Source organism: Oryx dammah, unplaced genomic scaffold (assembly GCF_014754425.2).
Source record: "Oryx dammah isolate SB20612 unplaced genomic scaffold, SCBI_Odam_1.1 HiC_scaffold_18, whole genome shotgun sequence".
NCBI lineage: Eukaryota > Metazoa > Chordata > Mammalia > Artiodactyla > Bovidae > Oryx > Oryx dammah.
This window is the reverse complement of record NW_024070202.1, coordinates 24,505,696-24,526,159: the sequence shown is the minus strand read 5'-3', so window position 1 is coordinate 24,526,159 and position 20,464 is coordinate 24,505,696. Positions and strand designations below refer to the sequence as shown.

At 38.2% G+C, this 20,464-nt stretch overlaps 1 protein-coding gene across 1 annotated transcript in view; it reads left to right on the top strand.

Moving 5' to 3' along the window:
• Positions 1-3,364: 3,364 nt before the first annotated feature.
• AGMO (alkylglycerol monooxygenase) overlaps positions 3,365-20,464 on the top strand; it is a 392,569-nt gene continuing 375,469 nt past the window's right edge. The window contains exons 1-3 of the mRNA XM_040260598.1: positions 3,365-3,846; positions 5,853-5,983; positions 16,960-17,111. Of these exons, the coding sequence (XP_040116532.1) occupies positions 3,721-3,846; positions 5,853-5,983; positions 16,960-17,111 (409 nt within the window). The 5' untranslated portion in view covers positions 3,365-3,720. The remainder of the gene's footprint in view (positions 3,847-5,852; positions 5,984-16,959; positions 17,112-20,464) is intronic.

Here is a 20,464-nt window from a genome sequence, read left to right as displayed (position 1 = left end):
GTTCCTTTAGCATTGACTGGATTCATCTCCTTGCTGTCCACGGGACTCGCAAGAGTTTTCTCCAGCACCATCATTCAAAAGCATCAGTTCTTTGGCACTGGTTCTCTTTACAGTCTAAATATCACATCCATATTGTGAATGAATACTGAAAAAAAAATCATAGCTTTGACTATATGGACCTTTGTCATCAAAGTGATGTCTTTGCTTTTTAATATGCTGTCTACATTTGTCATAGCTTTCCTTCCAAAGAGCAAGTGCCCTTTCATTTCATGACTATAGTCATGGCCTACAGTGATTTTGGGGCCTAAGAAAATAAAATCTGTCACTGTTTCCAACTTTTTCCCTACCTATTTGCCACGAAGTGATGGGACTGGATGCCATGATCTTAGTTTTTTGAATGTTGAGTTTTAAGACAGCTTTTCACTCTCCTCTTTCACCCTAATCAAGAGGCTCTTTAGTCCCTCTTCACTATCTGCCATTACAATGGTATGATCTGCATATATGAGGTTATTGATGTTTTTGCTAGCTTGATTCAAGCTTGTGAGTGACCCAGCATGACATTTTACGTGATATCCTCTGCATATAAGTTAAGGAACAGGGTGACAAAATACAGCCTTGATGTACTTCTTTCCCAATTTTGAACCAGTCTGTTGTTCCATGTAAGGATATAACTATTGCTTCTTGACCAGCTTGCAGGTTTCTCAGGAGACAGGTAAGGTGGTTTAGTACTCCCGTCTCTTTAAGAATATTCCACAGTTTGTTGTGATCCACACAGTCAAAGGCTTTAGTGTAGTCAATGAAGTAGAAGTAGATGCTTTTCTGGAATTCCCTTGCTTTTTCTATATTCCAGTGGATGCTGGCAATTTGATCTCTGGTTCCTCTGCCTTTTATAAATCCAGCTTGAACATCTGGAAGTTCTTGGTTCACGTAGTTTTGAAGCCTGTCTTGGAGAACTTTGAGCATTACCTTGCAAGCATGTGAAATGAGCACAATTATCTGATAGGCTGAACATTCTTTGGCATTGCCCTTCTTTGGGATTGGAATGAAAATTGATCTTTTCCAGTCCTGTGGCTACTGCTGAGTTTTCCAAATCTGCTGACATATTGAGTGCAGCAATTTCCAGCATCATCTCTGAGGATTTTAAATAGCTCAGCAGGAATTCTGTCACCTCCACTAGCTTTGTTGGTAGTAATGCTTCATAAGAAACGTAAAAAACGTTACTTGACTTCACACTCCACTCCAGGATGTCTGGTTCTAGGTGGGTGACTACATCATCGCGGTTATCCAGGTCAGTAAGATCTTTTTGGTATAGTTCTAATGTGTATTCTTGCCACAGATATCAAGGGAACATTTCATGCAAGGATGGGCATGATAAAGGACAGAAATGGTAAGGACATAGCAGAGGCAGAAGAGATTTAAAAGAGGTGGCAAGAATACATAGAAGAACAGAAAAGCTTAGGGAGACACAGAATGCACACACGTGCATGTGCCTTAATCATCTGCCACTGTCTACAAGTCTGACTCAGTGTCGTGAGCCATTGTATCCAGATCTCTGGTTTTACAGCTTGCCATATGGTTTCAGATAAGCCTCCTTCATACTCCATAGTACAATGGGCAAGTCTTCCAAGACTAGCTTCCACAAACAAAGGTCAGGTCAGATCTTTTTCATGATGAAATACCATATTTGTTGTAGTTTTCATGCATTTCTTCATCATATAACATGTGCCGGCTACAAACTGGCACTTGCCATGTACCTCTGTAAGGGTTAAATAATGTGCTGCTGCAGCTGATGATTTTCATCACCCCCTGCAAGGAATTCAAGGTGGAGAGCAGAAATGAGGCACTCTGTGCTCTGGGAAAACTGGCAGAACAGGTCTTCAGATAGATATTTTTAGAAGCCCAATTCTTGTATCTCCTCATACTAGAAAAACACTAAACTCCTTGGTTACATCTGCTCCTTGTGACTAGCAGTGAGCTTCTTGAAAGTAGCAGAAACTTTCTGCAAAAAATATATGCTTGATTGCATGTGGTCACCCTCATCAAAATCACATATATACTGACCTTTCCCTCTACCTCTTTGGAGAAACTTCTTAGAGCTATCTGAAATGCTGTGTCCCAGGCTATTGTCCTCATTTTGCCCCAAATAAAATTTAACTTGCAGCTTTCATGTATATTTTAAGTCAATACATACATGTATAAAAATGTGCTAGCATATTTATTAGGTTCTGATCTTTTTCTCCTTTTTGAATGTCTCCTTTTTCTCCTTGTTGACCATTAAGAAGTTTTTGAGTATTGCATTCTAATCCCATTTTTCTCGTTAGCCCCATGGTTTTTTATTGTACAGACTTGCACAGTGCAGTGATTTTTAGTAATAAGCATGTCTGTCATATGATAGTGGAACTAATTATACATATATCAAAATGTTAATAGTGTCTCTGGGTAGCAATTTATTTGTTGCTTATCTATAGTGTCTGTTTATTTCTCTGAGGACAGTCATGCGTCAATAACCTAATTACATCTACATACCCCACTCCAGTACTCTTGCCTGGAAAATCCCATGGACGGAGGAGCCTAGTAGGCTGCAGTCCATGGGGTCGCTAAGAGTCGGACACGACTGAGCGACTTCACTTTGACTTTTTACTTTCATGCACTGGAGAAGGAAATGGCAACCCACTCCAGTGTTCTTGCCTAGAGAATCCCAGGGACGGGGGAGCCCGGTGGGCTGCCGTCTATGGGGTCGCACAGAGTCAGACACGACTGATGCAACTTAGCAGCAGCAGCAGACATTTTTGAAAGATGAGGTGGGAGTCAAAGGATGACCATAGCCCATTGTAGGTGAAGGACTGATTTGGAAAGCTTCACTTACTTGTTGGTGATGCAGTTAAGTGCCTTTTAGCCTACCTAAGTGACACAAACAACCCATGCTCCTCCTGGAAAACAGAGATAAGGTCTCTCAGCGACACCTTAACTGCTGCTTCAATCCAAATCCCCATTAGCACTAAGAAGAATACAGATGTGACTAGTCGGCATGCCCTTAAATTGGTTTGCAAACATTCAGATGTGAACATGATACAGATGCAGGAATACACAGGCAGTCACCAGTAAGATATATTTGGTGCTTATTGGCTTTTGAGGTTAGTCTTACTACCTGAGATCAGAACACCTTGTCTCTCAGGAAATGTGACACTGTCGGGAGATTACAAACCAGAGCCCAATGTGAGTTTCCAAAGGGAGAGAAAAACAGGTATAATATTTTCCTCATGTGATTTGCATCTTGAATTTCCACCCACTTTTTCAGAACGAACTTTCACTTGCCATCACTTTGTTCCTTCTCTCCAAGGAGGTATCATGTGGGTTTTTTGTTTGTTTGTTTCTCTTTTTTTAGTGATAAATTACTCCACCTGCAGCTAAACTCCATTGTTTATCTGTGATCTGGGCAGGAGCCGTTCCTCCTCTGCCCCTCCCGAACGTGGGCGGCTTCTGGGTCAGCGCCCTCCGAACTCTGAACTCGTTCCTGATTGATCCTTGTACTTTCCTGCCTCGTCACACACCGTCTGCACAGACTCTGCTGTTGGCTCTGCTCTGTGGGGCTTTGTTCCTCCCGGGTCTCTCTCTGACAGAGGGCTTGATCCGTGCAGCACAGCTCGTTCTGTGTTCAGCCTCTGGCTTCAACCACTGAAGCACAAATACTCTCCAGCTGGGAGTCAGACAAGGGCAGAGATGAAGAACCCAGAAGCCCAACAGGATGTTTCGGTTTCCCAGGGGATTCGCATGATGTTTTATGTGATGAAGCCCAGTGAAACGTCATTCCAAACCCTGGAAGAGGTGCCTGATTATGTACGGAAGGTGAGGCTCTCTGGGAAGAGGCTGCTCTTGCTTTTCTCTTAATAAGAAGTAACTTAAACACAGTGTGGGGTTTCATTCATGTCCATTCTTCAAATAATTCTAACAAAAATAGTTGCAAAACAAAGCATGAGGGAAGAGTAGAATTTCCACTTGAACTGATTTTCTGTACAATATCCATAACCATCTCTTCCTATTAAACTTCTCTTCCCTGAAATGTCACTCCAGGATCTGATAAAACTAAAAAAGTTTTTCTGGACACAGTGGCATTACAAATTTAGCTGTTAGAAGCTCAGTATCCAATGGTTATGTGGTATCAGTAATCTTTGTAACAATTTTGTTTCGAAAGGAAAACTTGTCTACCACCTCCCAGGAAATAATTTCCTGTTTTGTTTTGTCCTTGTTGTTGTTGTTTTAAGCAGGGTGGTTCTGCAGAATGGATACACAGCTGAGCGATCAACCCTGATTTCCTAAGTTTGAACTTAAACCAAGTTTTCTTTGAAACTCTTTAAGTGTTCAGAGGCACTTTTCACTTCTGGTTCCTGGCTATGGTTGGAAGTGGAAATATCCAGAATTAGAACTTGAATACTGAAGTTCCCCACCCTGTCAGAGTTGTTCCTAAAACACTTACTAGTTCAGACCAAAAATAGAAAAGAAAATGACATCAGAAAATATGTTCTTAGGCTTTGGGTTTAGAAAATTTCAGTACTCATGATCAACTTTCAAATGAGAGAATCCCATAATTTTTTCAGGATTTTATATTACCTGTTTCTGATTTTTTAAGGAAAGAATGTGGTACCCACGTCTTTATAAATCATTATTTATTTTGTATTATGACATCAAACCTAGCCTGATATTTGTCATCAATTACAGATGATGTTTTTTTTTTCTATAAGAGAAAACTGAATAGAAACTTGAATGATGTCTAAAATGTTTAAAATGGTCTCATTCTCTGAACTACTCAGAAGCAAAATTTTTGTTCCTACAGTTTAAATTTTTTTCAAAATTTTATTAGAGTATAATTGATCTATAGTGTTGATTAGTTTCTGCTGTACTGCAAAGTGTATCAGTTATACATACATATATCCATTCTTTAAAATTCTTTTCCCATATAGGTCTTACACAGTACTGAGACGAGTTCTCCATATGTTATACAGTAGGTCCTTATTAGCTGTATATTTTATATAGAGTAGTGTGTATTCCTACAATTTCAATTTTGTGATTCCTATCATTCTAATATGAAAAAAAAATCATGCGCATTTTAAGGAAAGTGATTTAAAGTGGACCTTATCTTTGTAGTGTATTGATAGATTTCTGATTATTGCACTTATTTTAAGAAGTATTTTTTAGACCTTGAAACATGTCTTGCCTAATCTTTTTTATTTTCTTGGCTGAATTATTGTGGTTACATCTATGGCTGTATTTCTTTCTTTTTAAAATATATTTATTTATTTTGGCTGTGCTGGGTTTTCACTGTTGCATGGGCTTTTCTCTTGTTGCAAGTAGGGGCTGCTCTCTAGTTGTGGTGTAAAGGCTTCTTATTGCAGTGACTTCTTTCTCTGGGGAGTACAGGTTACAGGGCGCTCGGGCTTCGGAAGTTGCGGCAACTGGGCTCAGTAGTTGCCGCTCCTGGGCTCTTGAACACAGGCTCAATAGTTGTGGCACATAGGCTTAGTTGCTCTGCAGCATGCAGAAGCTTCTGGACCAGGGATTGAACCCATGTCTCCCACACTGGCAGACGGATTGTCCGCCACTGAGCCGCCAGGGAAGCCTCCATGGTTATATTTCGTGTCCAAATCGGATGATAGAATTGGAGCACCTTGTTAGTGTGTGTCTGAAATAAACAGATTTCTTTGCCTGTTGGGAGGAAATAATCGAGGATAGTTTCATACCTGTTCTGCTATGAACTGTCACTCTGGGCCTCATACTTCAGGAATGACTAATCAGGAAACACGGAAGAATTTCATACCAAGCACAGTATCATCTCTCTTCTGTAATTTCCTTTCCAGGCAACTCCATTGTTCATTTCCTTGATGCTGCTTGAGCTGGTTGTCAGCTGGATTCGCCAAGGGAAGCCACCAGGTGGTTTGGATGATGCCTTAGCATCTTTGTCTGCTGGCATTATGTCTCGGCTTCCAAGGTGAGTTAGCTAGTTAGCTGTGGTGAGTGAATGAACTTAAATTCTCCAGGTAACATGAAGAAAACCATTGTATGGGGAATTGGTCTGTTTTTACATACATCCCCGAAGAACTCAGTTATGGTCATTGTTTAAATGTTCGATGTTTTGTTCATCCTGGATGTTTTACATCTGTTACTGAAAATGCTGCTCTAAGTATTATTTATTGTGATTACTGAATTTATTGGTGCCTCCTTAAATTTTGTGCCCAAGGCAATTGCTTCACTTGTTTTAGCCTAGTCCCAGGCCTGAGTTTTGTCCTAGTTATCTACTGGGAAATTAATTTTGCCTCAGGCAAACTCACCTGCAGCAGCAATCTCCCTAATCCATGTCACACAAAGCTCTAGATTACTGCCCTGGTCTCCTAAGTGGTATCTCTGTCTCTAGTCCTATTTCCCACTCCCGTGTTCTTGCCTGGAGAATCCCAGGGATGGAGGACCCTGGCGGGCTGCCGTCTCTGGGGTCGTACAGAGTCGGACACGACTGAAGCGACTTAGCAGCAGCAGCAAGCCTATTTCATTTGCAGCCAAATGTTTCCATAACGTGAATCTGGTGGAAACTCCCTCATAGGTTCCTAATGGCATGAGGATAATTTCTTCCCTAATCTATGGAGGCCTTTGTCTATCCAGCCTGCCTTCTGGTCCTTTGATTCTTCTTCCCGCATTGCAATAGCCATTTGCTCCATATGTGCCATCACCCAGATGTCTCATGTGGTCGTCCAAGTGGCCAGCTCCCATTCATTTCTTCAGTCTAAATACAGACTTCTCATGAAGAGTCATACTCTTCAGCAAGTCTTGTCTGTTTTCCAACCCTCCTTTAGGCATCACTTCACTATGGACTGAAATCACTGTGGAGTATTGTGCCTACACCATCATAGAATTGTCACATGGTATTAAGCTCACCTGTTTGGGGGGGCGGGGGGGGGGGGGGGGGGGGGGCGGCCCTTCCTGCTAGGTTGCATGTAACTGGGGAAAAAGAGGTGTTCTTTCTTCATAGTTTTAACTCCTGTGCCTATAATGATGTACAAAATAATCGTGTGTGTGTGTGTTTTAGTGGAGTATGGTTTACAATGCTAGTTAATTTCTGCTGTACAATCAAGTGAATCAGTCATGTGAATCAGTTACGTGAATCACTTAAGTGAATCACTTATGTGAATCAGCAACAGATATCTCCTTGCTCTTGAGCCTCCCCCCCCCCATCCCACTGCTCTAGGTCGTCACAGAGCCCAAAGCTGAGCTCCCTGTGCTATGCAGTAGGCTCCCACTGGCTATCTATTTTATGGATGTTACTGTATATATGTCAGTCCTCATCTCCCAGTTCATCCCACCCTCCCCTTTCCTTCCATGTATACATGTCCATTCTCTATGTCTGTGTCTCTATGACTGTGCTCTGGAACTGGGTTTATCTGTTCCATTTTTCTAGATTCCATTCATGTGTTAATATATGGTATTTGTTTTTCTCTTTCTGACTTACTTCACTCTGTATGATAGACTCTAGGTATAGGAATGAAATTGGATCATTTGTAGAGATATGGCAGAATTTATTTTAAATCTCACATTCTTACAGTGCTGTGTTGCTGGTGAAGTCTGAGGATGAAGGGATTAAACAGTGCGTACTGGAGTGGCTTGGCATTTCCTCATCCTCCAGGAGATCTTCCCAACCCAGGGACTGAACCCAAGTCTCTTGCGTGTCCTGCGTTAGTGTGCTCACGCAGTTGTATCCGACTGTTGGAGCCCTCGTGGGCTGTAACCCCCCAGTCCTCTCTGTTCATGGAATTCTCCCAGCAAGAACACTGGGGTTGCCATTTCCTCTTCCAGGGGATCTTCCTGGCCCAGGGACTGAACCCTTGTCTCTGCGTCTCCTGCATTGGCAGGCAGACTCTTTACCACTGCACCACCTGGGGACCCCAAAATAATGACTGCTCTACTACTGTTTAGAAAGAATTAATTATAATGTGTTTAGAGGAGGAACCAGTGAATGGAGGGCTCTTCAGTGTATAAGAGTTTTCACAGGAGGAGAGAGTGAGGGAAGATTCCCTCAGAAGTCTGTGCCTTGTATTACTGGTGAATGTTCTCATTCCTGCTTCCCACCCATTGCTTCTTTTACTGTTTTAAGAGCTTCACTTCTGACCAGTGCTCACTGCTTTGGAATGTTTGCATGAACCGCCCAGTGGGAAACCAAGGTGGATTTTTTTAAAATAAAATAAGAACTTAAAGATAGCTGAGAAAAGGTAAAATTATTTCCTATAATTGCATAAAATTGTAAATAGAAAGTAAACCTAAAGGCAAAATTTATTTCATAAATATTACTATAAAAAATAGGTTAATAGTTATAAAATAATAGTAATGATAATCAGAACAGTGATTCTCTGAAAAACTACTCATATGATTGCATACTGCTGTCAGATTCAGAGAATAATATCTCAAATTATTTTCAATTTCCAGAATACTCTAATTGGGAATTTACAATTATGCATAATTTCCTTTATTTCATGCCTCCCTTAAACAGAAGTGAACAAAAAATATATTCAGTATACTCAAGGGACAAGTATATTTGACTATTGAAAAATACTCGGTTATAATAGTTTATTCTGAGAAACTTGAGTGTATAGTTTTATGGAAATGGAACAATTGATGAATTGTCAAAATAACCTGATAACTGAGAAGTGCCCTGCAGGAACGATTATGCATCACATATTTTGTTGAGCTGGAATGAATTTATAAAGAACTCAGGGAGACATCAAATCGGATGAATGCTTCATTATTTCTTTAACTGTTTTAAGTTTGACTTTGGTCACAAGTGAGATTGGATTGTTATCTTACTATATTGTAACAACTAGAAATGTAAACTGTATCCTCAGTACTCTATTTCTCTTCAACACTGTGATTAAAAGAAAAGGTACAGAATTCTAACAAGATACCCAAGGAGTAATATTTCTGCTAAAAAAGAAACCCCCAAATATAAGGGAAGTGGGGGGAGAGAAAGAGAAAATAAAACAAACCAGTCCTTCAGGGATAAGCCTGCAGATCTTTTTCTTCACGTCCCACTACTCATAACACTCCTTAAGCTAGCACAGGCTGTGAACTCTGGTGCCCTTTGAAAGAAAGGGAAAAGGTTTGAACTTGAATTTGGAGCCTATTTTTTATAGTTGTATTTTGAATGAGAACAGCACCTACCTTCTTTTTTTGTTCACAGTTTTAAATTATGAAATGTGGATAACTTTCTACATTTTACAAATAATTTTATCTTTCACAGGCTTTTGTCTGAAAGATCTCAGCAAAGCAGATTATCTGGAAATGAAATTTCCCAATGTTTTTATTTATTGTGTTGCTATCACAGAAATTCCCAGACATAAGCAGAGAGGGAAAGCTGATCCTTAGGATCCACTCTTCACAATCCTCTTTCAGCACAAGATGAGAAGGGGGATTTGACCGAAACTCTTAGAACAATATTTCAGTTGAAACCACAGCATCAAGGGGAATCCTTGTGCAAATCGTTAACAGCTGAAGGTAGATTATCACGACATTGATCATACCCTCTCCGAGGGACTAAATTCATTTTCTACACCAGCAACAGGGGCTTGCCATGTCCTTAAAATACATAATTGCAAGAAAAATGGTAGTATACTATTTGTTAATCCCTTTGTGAGGAATTATAGTTTGGATAGTAATTCCAAATAGGCATGTGGCCTCTGACAAAAATAGTTGGGGAAATCAAAGTGAAACCCTGAACATATTTTTCCACTTTGCCATTCATGTAATGGAAATGCTGTGTGCAGACTTTGAGGAAAAACAATGTTTATTTGAGGATCTCAGTTTCATTATAACATAAAAGTCAAAGTAGCTTGAAGATCAGTAGCATACTTACCATATTGATGGAAAAGATCTATGTGTATCTTTCAAATCTTTATGTAAGGAAAATTATTCAACAGAGACAAGATTGTACCTTGTTTACAAGCCTGTCAGACAGCCCACAATGTGTAATAAATGTCCATCTGTCCTAAGAACCAGATTCTGGGCAGGCTTGCATCTGTTTTCCTCTTCTAGAATCTAGTAGGCAGACTTCTTGGTAAGAATCTAGTCCTGTAGTTATAGACAAGCATGCGTATTTATCGTAGTTAAATGCAGTGTATCATCTGCCGATAATATGCCTTTCTATTGGTTAATTGCATATATGACTATACAAAATAAAATGAAATATTGACTAAATCAATTTTTTTAATCGAGCTAAAACTTGTGAAACATGCTGCTACTGACTGAAATGCTAACGAGTGAAAAATAATCACATCTTTTTTTTTGTTGTTTTTCTTGCTTGTTGAAGCAGAACTCAATTTCCAATCCTTCATTAGAAAACTGGGACTTCAATTTGTTACTTCCTTCCAGTGTTTCTGCTTCCATAAATTGCATCCTCCCCAGAGAAATTTTATTCCTGATATAAATATCTATAGTATGTTTGTTTTTAATGGGTTCATTTATTCTGTTGAAACAGCAGATTATAAATCAAATTGCAATAGTTGGAGGTATAATTTAAGTAGGTAAATTTTCAAAGGAGTTGGGGACACTCCACTTTTAATACATACGAGTCACTGCCAGTTTTTACTGTGGAACTATGTCTGCGATGTTTCGCCAAATGTATCTACAGTTTCATTGGCCGTGGCTGCCATGGCATTTTCCATTCCTGACAGGAAAGTTTCAATTCATCAAAAAAATTAATAAATAAAAAGCAAAACTTAAAGGAAGTTAAACTTCTTTGAGATTCTTTGACTCCTTGAGGTAGGACCAGAGAATAAAGGAAAACTGTGTACTGCATTTTTATACTAGACTTTAGTAGCAGAGTTGATACTGTTTTTGGCAACATCAAACTTCTAACAAATGAGTGTCTGCCATTTGGGGTGATGAAATTTAGTAAATATTTATTCATTGTCCTAAATAAGAGATATATTCATTTATGTGATATTAATAATGGTATTTTATTGTGAATATTAATATAGTCATATTAACTGAGAAAATTATGAAAAGACCATCCCAGGCAAACAAAATACATTTAAAAACCTGCTGCTATGTTAGTTATTTTTGCTAGAGAGAATGCCTCATGTCCTCTTAACTTTTACCTTAGAAACCTCATCAGTAGAGTTTGTTTTTCTTAATGGTATAACTTCAGAGATTGCTCTTACACTGTCCTTCCTGAATGAATGAAGCTTCCTTGTGCTTATTAAGTCTGTGTTTGTGTGCTTATTCAGTAGAGTTATTGAATTACTTGAAGTAATTTACTTCTTGCAAAGTAAAAAATGTAACATATTTAGTTCTTTCAAATCCACCGCATTGTGTTTACAGAAGTCTCTGGTTGTGTGGTTGTTTTAAAAAGAAATTAAGTTAAATGATTGATTTGTAAATGTCATTTCACAGTAGGAAATAGCAGTACAAATGTCTGCCTGCAGAAGGTAGAGCTTGTTGTTGTATATTTTGTTATTACTAAGCAAAAATCAGTATTCCACTAGATGGAGCAAAAGTGGCAGGAGCTTTACGGACAGTGCACGTTCCTGGGCCAGGTATAAGAGATTTTGAAGTAAATAATTTAATTTCTTGGAAAAATCAATATAAATACATCTATATTTCAAATATGTATTTATTTATTTATAACTTCCTGAAACTTGTAAGGTCATTTTGAGTGATCTCATTTAAATATTTGGTTTATTTTCTAGTTTATGACATGATTGTTAGAAATAAAGATGCTTGAATTTTTTTTTTTCAGTTTTGTATGATCTGGCTAAATTAAACAGTATACATTGCCCTAATGATAGTTATGAAATAGTACAAGTTGGCAGATGTCTGTGAACACTGGGTGCATAATTCTACTGACTCTGAAAGTTGCTTTGAAATGTTTACAGTTTGCAGTGAGAGCATTACATCAAATATCAGTTGCTTGATTAATGATTAGAGCAGGCAAGTATTTGAGAGCTAGATAATTTTAGGATCCGTTCAGCCTAATGCTCTCATATCTGAAATTAGATAGTGAGAAGATAAACAATCTCTCCAGTGTTACCTTTCTCTACCTTTGATGATGGGAATGTTTAAACTGAGATGATTTTGATAAAAAATTAGTTTGTAATTCTGAATCCCCAAATGATATTTATTCTTACTTATTGATTATTGGAAAATCTCAGCACAATAAATTGTATTTAAAAAAATCCAGCACCAGTACTGGAACAGTACTTTTATATCTTACCAGATTTTATAGTCACTAAACTTTGACAGGATAGAGATTTTCATTGAGGTACAGTTGATTTATAATATGTTAATTATTGCTGCACAGCAAGGTGAATCAGTAGTATATCTATCTATCTATTTCTATCTATATATATAATTCTTTTTTAAATATTCTCTTCCATTATAGCTTATCGTAGGATATTGAATATAGTTCTCTGTGCTATATAGTAGGACCTTGTTGTCATCCATTCTGTATATAAAAGCTTGGGCTTCCCTGGTGGCTCAGTGGTAAAGAATCTGCCTGCCAGTGCAGGAGATGTAGGTTTGATCCCTGGTCCAGGAAGATTCCCTGAAGAAGGAAGTGTCAACCCACTCCAGTATTTTTGCCTGGGAAATCTCATGGACAGAGAACCTAGTGAGCCACAGTCCATGTGGTCGCAAAGAGTTGGACACGACTTAGTGATTAAACAACAACAATATAAAAGTTTCTCTCTGCTAACCCCAACCTTCCACTGCATCTCTCTCCCAACCCCCTACCCCTTGGCAACCACCAGTCTGACTGGACAGATTTCTAGTGTGAACAGAAAATGTTAAGTAAAACACATTAAAAATTAGCTGTCTTTCATTTGCCGACAGATATGCCTCAGGCCTAAGAGAAATAGCTATTTGGGAAGAATGTATAAAAAAATATAGGACAATGGGAGGGGAGCCTCTAGGTATACAGGCTGTTGATGAACGGTCTAATGCCTCCTATTTAGATCATGTTCTCGCTCTTGCACTCAAACTTCATGAGAAAGGGATCTAGCATTTGGTTATTCCAAACCCCTGTGCTACCTCATTTCCATCTCTGTATGATAAAGTAAGCTCACTACATATGCAAATTGCATATGTCTCTTCCCTCAGAATAGGGGTTAGAACTGTTTGAATTTCAGTGTGCAAAGTCAGAAGCAGGGGAGAATGGTGGAATTGGGAAGAGAAAGAGGAAAAGGTTTAGCTTTACCATTCTGGGTCTGGTGGGAATATTTCTGAAAATGTAGGTGCTATTTCCTGTAATCAAGAGCTTTGCAGAGCTTGATAATCATTTCCCAGCTGGATCCCTTGCTGAATTGTTTCTAGTTGTGGGCACTCTATGGCCGTTTTTTTCCCATTTATGATGGAAGAGGATCATATCCATCTTGCTGATAGAGAGCTGGGGATTTAATTCCCACAGCTTCTCCTCTCTTCCTCTTCACCTTGAAAAAGTTTAGCTTTGTGCTAAGGTGTGAAAAAAAAAAAAAAGAAAAAGTCTTGACTGTAGTATGTCAGGCATATTTCAGCTCGATTTGTGTCAACCCTAATAAGTAAGTTGACAGAATAATAAATTGAGTGCCTGCTCAAGACCTGGCACCTGTACAGGAAATAAAGAAACATTTCAATTGCAGGCAGGTTCTTTTTGTTTTACAAATGGAAGTTTTCCAGGGATCCCCTGGAATCTTGGTATCTGAAAGCCTATTTTAACTGTCACTGGAAAGCTTGACAAGAAAGACAGCAACTTTGAAAAGAGATACTGAGCTGGTGGGACACTGATGCGGCAGGTGGATGTATTTGCCCTCTTCGCTGATGTGTCTTCCCTTTTTTGTGCTGTGCCTGACACCCAGTAGATTCTTAATGCAAATTCATTGAAAGATTGAATGAATCCATGAGTTGACCTGCTTTGATACTAGGTACTAAAACAAATGTCAAAACACTGCAGATTATTTCAACTTTCCGTTGCATTTTCTAAGTCTTATTTTTTTTTCTTTCTGGATCAGTCTTTTGTATTTAGGGTTATCAACTGGGACAGTCTTGCTCCCAGGAGACATTTGGACAGTTTGTCGTCACAACAGAAGTAGAGGGCTGTGTTGCTGGTATCCAGTCAGTAGAGGCTGGAGGATGGTGCTGACCCTCCTACAATGCACAGGACCGACCCCCACAACAAAGAATTATCTGGCCCCAAAGGCAACAGTGTCAAACTTTAGAATCTCTCAGAAAACTTAAGTTAGACCCTTTAAAATTCATATTATTCACCATTTTTTACCTAGAACTTGAGTTTTATTTGGTCAGTCCTCTTCCACTGAGTCCTAGGGAACAATGTTAAGTTTTGTAATTTGGGTAATTGTTTTCACAAGACAGACCCCTACAACTGAGAATTATCTTGTCCGGATGCCAGTAATGAATGACATTGTTCATAGGTCATAGTCTAGATATGAGTTACCAACCAAGCTAACTTATTTTACAATAAAATTTGTTCTACCCATCCCCCACCATGATCATTGTTCAGACGGTAAAGAGTCTGCCTGCAATGGAGGAGACTGTGGGTTCAGTCCCTGGGTTGGGAAGATCCTGTGGAGAACGGAATGGTGGCCCACTCCAGTATTCTTGCCTGCAGAATTTCATGGACAGAGGAGCCTGGGGGGCTACAGTCCATGGGGTCACAAAGAGTTGGACACAATGAGTGACTAACACTTTCATCCTGATCAATAACCTGGATGGCAAACTGGAAGACACATTTCAAATTTCAAGTTCATGAATTCCTCAGAGTTCCAGAACAGGGTGAGAGCCCCTGGCCCATTGTCTGTCCTGTCCCAGGGGGGACCTCACATACCTATGTGTGAACACCCAGATTGGTCATCCCATCTCTGTCTACATGTCCAAAAAAGCCCCTTTAATCTACCTTATCATGTTGAAGACTTTTCCACACCCACAGGTGGGCTCTCTGGAGGTCTGGACCAGGAGAGAGACTCATGCAGGTCCTGAAAGCAGGTTGAAGGCTGCCTGACAGGAAGGTTCTAGAGTGTCCAGGCTTGGACTGAGTTGTGACAGGAGTGCTGGGTAGGCAGCCCACTTGGGTCAGGGACTCACGTTTAAGGACAAAATGGTTCTTTCCAATCAAATAATTGTTGGAGGAGGTCATGGAGAGGACGTGACGCTGGTTGACCTATAAGCTGAACCTTTCTTAGGCTTCCCCTCTCTTCTGCACTCTACCCTGTCTGTGGAATGTAAGTGCCGCCCACAATCCCATGCTATTAGCAGCTGTTTCAAAGATGAATCCTTGAGAGAGTAAGGTGTTATAGAGACCATGTTGCCTGAATAAATGAATTAAGCCAGTGAGGACCTTTCTGGAAACTCTTAAGATTCTGGAGGGAGAGTATGGAGATTTATATGTCCTATAGCCACCCAACAAACCAGCTCTGTAAGTTCCTTTGTTTATAAAAACTGCCACCTCCCAATCTAGACTGTTCTGTCTCATTCTTTACTCTCTTCTTACTCTCCCTGTATGACCACCAATTTATAAACTGAGAATAATCTTAAATTGAAAATGGAGCTTTAAGATCTGATGATGCATAATCCTTCTTGAAAGTATAGGCATTTGTCATTTCTATTGGTTATTTGTATTAGTGCCATTGGGAAGAGGCCTAGTGTTTTGTATTACTGATTAAATAATAACTTGAAGAACTCAAAATAAGGGGCTATTTTAAAGTTCTTAGCGATAAATCACAGTCAAAATCATATCATAATTAAAGTCAAAAGTAGATTAAAAGTAAATACCTGGGTTTCCAGCAAACCCAGTAACATGCTAATTCATAGAGGCTGATTGTATAAAGGGAAATATTAGTAAAAGAATCAATATAAAGAGAAAACTAAAGATCTGCTTCTTTGACTTTTATTTGAAATTAGTATATTTAAGAACTTCCTCAGTTCATGGTTTATAAATAAATCTTTATTCAGTAGTATCATTCATTTTATATATGAAAGATAAATATAAATGAAAAAGTCAGTTCAATCTTATCTATAAAAGTGATAAAAGGAATGATTAGCTTGAGTCTGATCTTAAATTTGCTCATAGAAAACTTAAAAGGAAAAATACTCCTCTTTATAAAATTGAAGTATATTATGTATATTTTTGAAAGTTCTTGAAATAGAATTTGCAGATGCTTGATAGAATAGGTGGTAAGAGATACTTTATATGAGTTTTAAAAACAATGTTTACTTCTAGGAAAAATATTATTTTATATTTTGAGATCCATAGTTTGTTACTACAAGGAATACTAGAGTTCTGTGAGGATCCAGTTTGAGATGCTATGAGGATCCAGTTTGAGATGCTAAGAAAAATATCTAAAAAGCTTGAAGCGTGTGTGTGTGTGTGTGTGTGTGTGTGTGTGTATGTGAGAAAGGAAGGAGGGAGTAGAGAAGAAGAGAGGATGGAGTTAGGCAGCAGCAACTTAAACTTTATTGGATTAACACATGTTAAATTAGTAGGCATTTTTCAGTCCTCTTTAAAAACATGCTGTTTATAATTTTCTACTTTTTACATTTCCTTTAAAAAGGACCCTTCTTGTGTTCTTTATTAAGATTTAGAAATGGCTATCACAGCAAATAGTCATAGTTTTGTCATATTTATGCTATATGGGTTCTGTGAAAAGTATTTTTAAGAGACACATTAAAAAAAACGTCCTGCTAAGTTCCATGAAATAGAGAAATAGTTGGCATCTGTGATGCCTGTGAAACAAAAGGAAACATGGTATGAATCACTTGGATACCAAGGGAACTGAGCCTCTTCAAAAGCATGATAGAACAGTAAGAAATGAAGAAGAGGGAAAGGATTTTATTTTTACATGTGAACAAATTCACTTTTGTATATAATCTAAAATGTTTTAGCACAAGTTAACCTCTAAAATATAGTATAATCATTACTGATAGATTTTATCTTTCCAGGTTGTTTTACAGGAGCATTGAGCTGACTAGTTATGTTTATATCTGGGAGAACTACAGACTCATTAGTTTGCCTTGGGATTCTCCATGGACTTGGTATTTAACTTTCTTGGGAGTTGACTTTGGTTACTACTGGTTCCACCGTATGGCTCATGGTAAGTTCCAAACCAAGGCTTTATTGCTACTGAACTTACGTTGAACTGTGTTTGCCACATAGCTGGTATTCAGTAAATATTTATTGAATGAGTGACTAAATGAATAACTTAATTTACTTGCAGTATCTAAAGATTAACAGTGAAAATTTACTTTGTGTTTTAAATGGAAACAATCTGAAGTCATTGTTGAAAAAATGTGAAATTACTAGAGGTACATATTTCACACTTCTTGTATCTAATATATTTTTGTTAAACCCTTTAGAAAGTCCTGGCTATTGCATCACTTCACATCCCAATTACCTAGGGTCATTCAGAAGAGCTTTGTAACAGCATAGAATCCTAGCTAACGTCCTGTCGTGTAAGCTTGATTCAAGTTCTTGGCTGTGTTGCCATGTTACAAATGAAAATGCAATCAGCTAAGGCACTGGCCATAATGCACTTGAGTGTGACCACAGCTTTGCACAATTTCTCATCTGGTATAAAACCTTCATATTGTACTGGTTCACTGAGTTTGCTTGTGCGGATTCTTGGCTGCATTTTCCAGAGCAATGTTTTGTTATGGAAAGGAAAATGGAGGAGCAAGGAGCTGTCTAAATCTCTATTGGAATAAGCTGGGGTAGAAGAATGATTGTAGACAGTAAGGTGAGCTAGTGGTCGGAGGAAGGAGGCATGCAAAAGTATTTCTGCAAGGAAATGGAGCAAAGTGCTAATTTGGGGAAACTGCTGAGGAACTGAACTCGGGATTTCAGTGGGTAGTTGGATTGAGTGGGTGGGGAGGAAGGAAGGAAGAGGAAGAAACCTGGAATAATAATACAAAAGAGACGGGGGATGGAAAGAAGAGCCCTGGAGATCAGAGGGAATAACTGAGCTATGTGTGTGGGCGTCTGTGTGACTAAATGTCCTTGCCAAACAAGGATGAAGGAGATAGGAGTAACGCAGACAGCATCAGGCTAAAGGCAGCTAAACTTTAAACACAGCGTTATTTTGTTAAGCACTTTAAATGTGACATTTAATGACACTGTAAAGACTGTTAATTCAGTAAAACAATTTGGAGTGAACAGATAAACTAGAAAAAGTTGTTTGCTTTGTGTGTGATAACCTTTGCCTTTGAAAATAATAGATCATCTCCTGACATCATTTCCTTGTATATAAATGAAAGAGGATACTCCCAAATTGAACATGATTAAGAATAAAATAGGGTCTACGCAGTAAACTTTGTATTTCATTTCAAAACAGTAGTTTTCTCCCTGAAGCAGACCCATTGGCAAGTTCCCTCACTTTCTGTTGTAGCAAATGGGTAATGCAGAAAGCATTTACATTGTATTAGTTAATTTCAGGAACTTTCTAATATCACACTGTCCTGTACAGATGTGTTTGTTTGGAAAATCTGCAAATTCGCTTAATCTTTGAAACTCCATTATAACAGAAAACAAAGAACCAACAAAATATAACCAAATATGAAATGTTTAAAAATATGTTGATTGTAAGTGCTCTCAGGGAAAAAAAATAAAATAAAATAATATGTTAAAATCATGGAATCCAAGTTGTTTAAAGTATGCTTCCCATTAGAAAATTTTGAATCAAATCCAGTAAAGGCAGCCATTAAAAAAATCTGAAACCTTCTGGAAAAACACTCACCACTTTCAGGCCATGAAGCTTAATCATAAGTTCAAAGACTTTTGACTTGTGATGGAAAGCTAGTTGGAAAAAAAAAAACAACTATGTAGCTAAATGTGTCAAATTTCAATGTAACAATCAATTTTTAAATTTTATATCATAATGCAAAATATTAAAATGGGGTTTTAGAAGTCTAAATCTGTAGACATACAGAGTGACAAGATAAAGCCAATAATATCAAATTTTTTGTCTATTGGATTACTGAGCAATTAATTGGTTAAATTTATTCAGCTGAAAAGTTGAACAGGTCTAAAGTCTTAATGTTGTCTTAAAATATTTAAGACCCTCCTTTTTCTAGTTAATGTGTTACTTTCCTTTCACTGTTTGCAATAAAATGACATAATAAAAGTATACTCCACATTTGCTAAATGTTAAATGCTATGACTTTTGAAGAAACAGTTTACTATATATTTAAAATTTTCCTTTTGCATGAATTTAAGTCACTTCTTTAATAACCTACATTATTGCTAGGTGGTTGTTGTTGTTGCTGCTTTACTAGTTTGCTTTGCATACATGTGGAATTTTCTTACATTAAAGAGAGTTTCCTTCCCTCGTAGCTCAGCTGGTAAAGAATCCACCTACAACGCAGGAGACCCTGATTTGATTCCTGGGTCGGGAAGATCCTCTGGAGAAGGGATAGGCTGCCCACTCCAGTATTATTGGGCTCAGATAGTAAAGAATCCACCTGAAATACAGGAGACCCCAGTTCAGTTCCTGAGTTGGGAAGATCCTCTGAGGAGGGATAGGCTACCCACTCTAGTATTATTGGGTTTCCCAGGTGGCTCAGATGATAAAGAATCTGCCTGCAATGGGACAGACCTGGGTTTGATCCCTGGGTTGGGAAAATCCCCTGGAGAAGGGAACAGGCTACCCACTGCAGTATTCTTTTTTTTAAAATTTTTATTTTTACTTTATTTTGCTTTACAATACTGTATTGGTTTTGCCATACATTAACATGAATCAGCAGTATTCTTGCCTATAGAATTCCATGGACCAAGGAGCCTGACAGGCTACAGTCCATGTGGTTACAAAGAATTGGACAATGAGTGAGTGACTTTCACTTTTTGTATTTGTAGAAAAGTTTAGAAAACCTTGAATTCCATCTCTGTCTTTATGAAAAATGGCAGAGGATTATTTGAGGCTATATATATTCTTTATATGTCATTCCCTTTTCCCCTGGAAAAAATGAGAAAGAAATTGATAACTTATCAGTTTACACAGAAACAAGAGTAGCGCAATAATTATCCTACAGTGCTTTGACTACTTTAGAAAGATGGAATGATAACATTAAGTAGGTCTCAAAGTAACTTCTTGCATGCTTAGTCTCCATTACAGAAAGCTATATTATTTTTCTTTGTACTTCCTATTAGTTGTATTACTCATGTAATAAAAAAAAAGAGTAAAGATTTTTTTTCTGTTTCTTTTTTAAATTTTTTTATTTTTTTAATTAATTAATTTATTTTTTATTTTACTTTACAATTCTGTATTGGTTTTGCCATAAATTGACATGAATCCACCACGGGTGTACATGCGTTCCCAAACATGAACCCCCCTCCTACCCCCCTCCCCACAACATCTCTCTGGGTCATCCCCGTGTACCAGCCCCAAGCATGCCGTAAAGATTTTTAAGGGAACTTTTAAAATGTAAATGATTATTTCTTGAGGGGCAGCCAGAA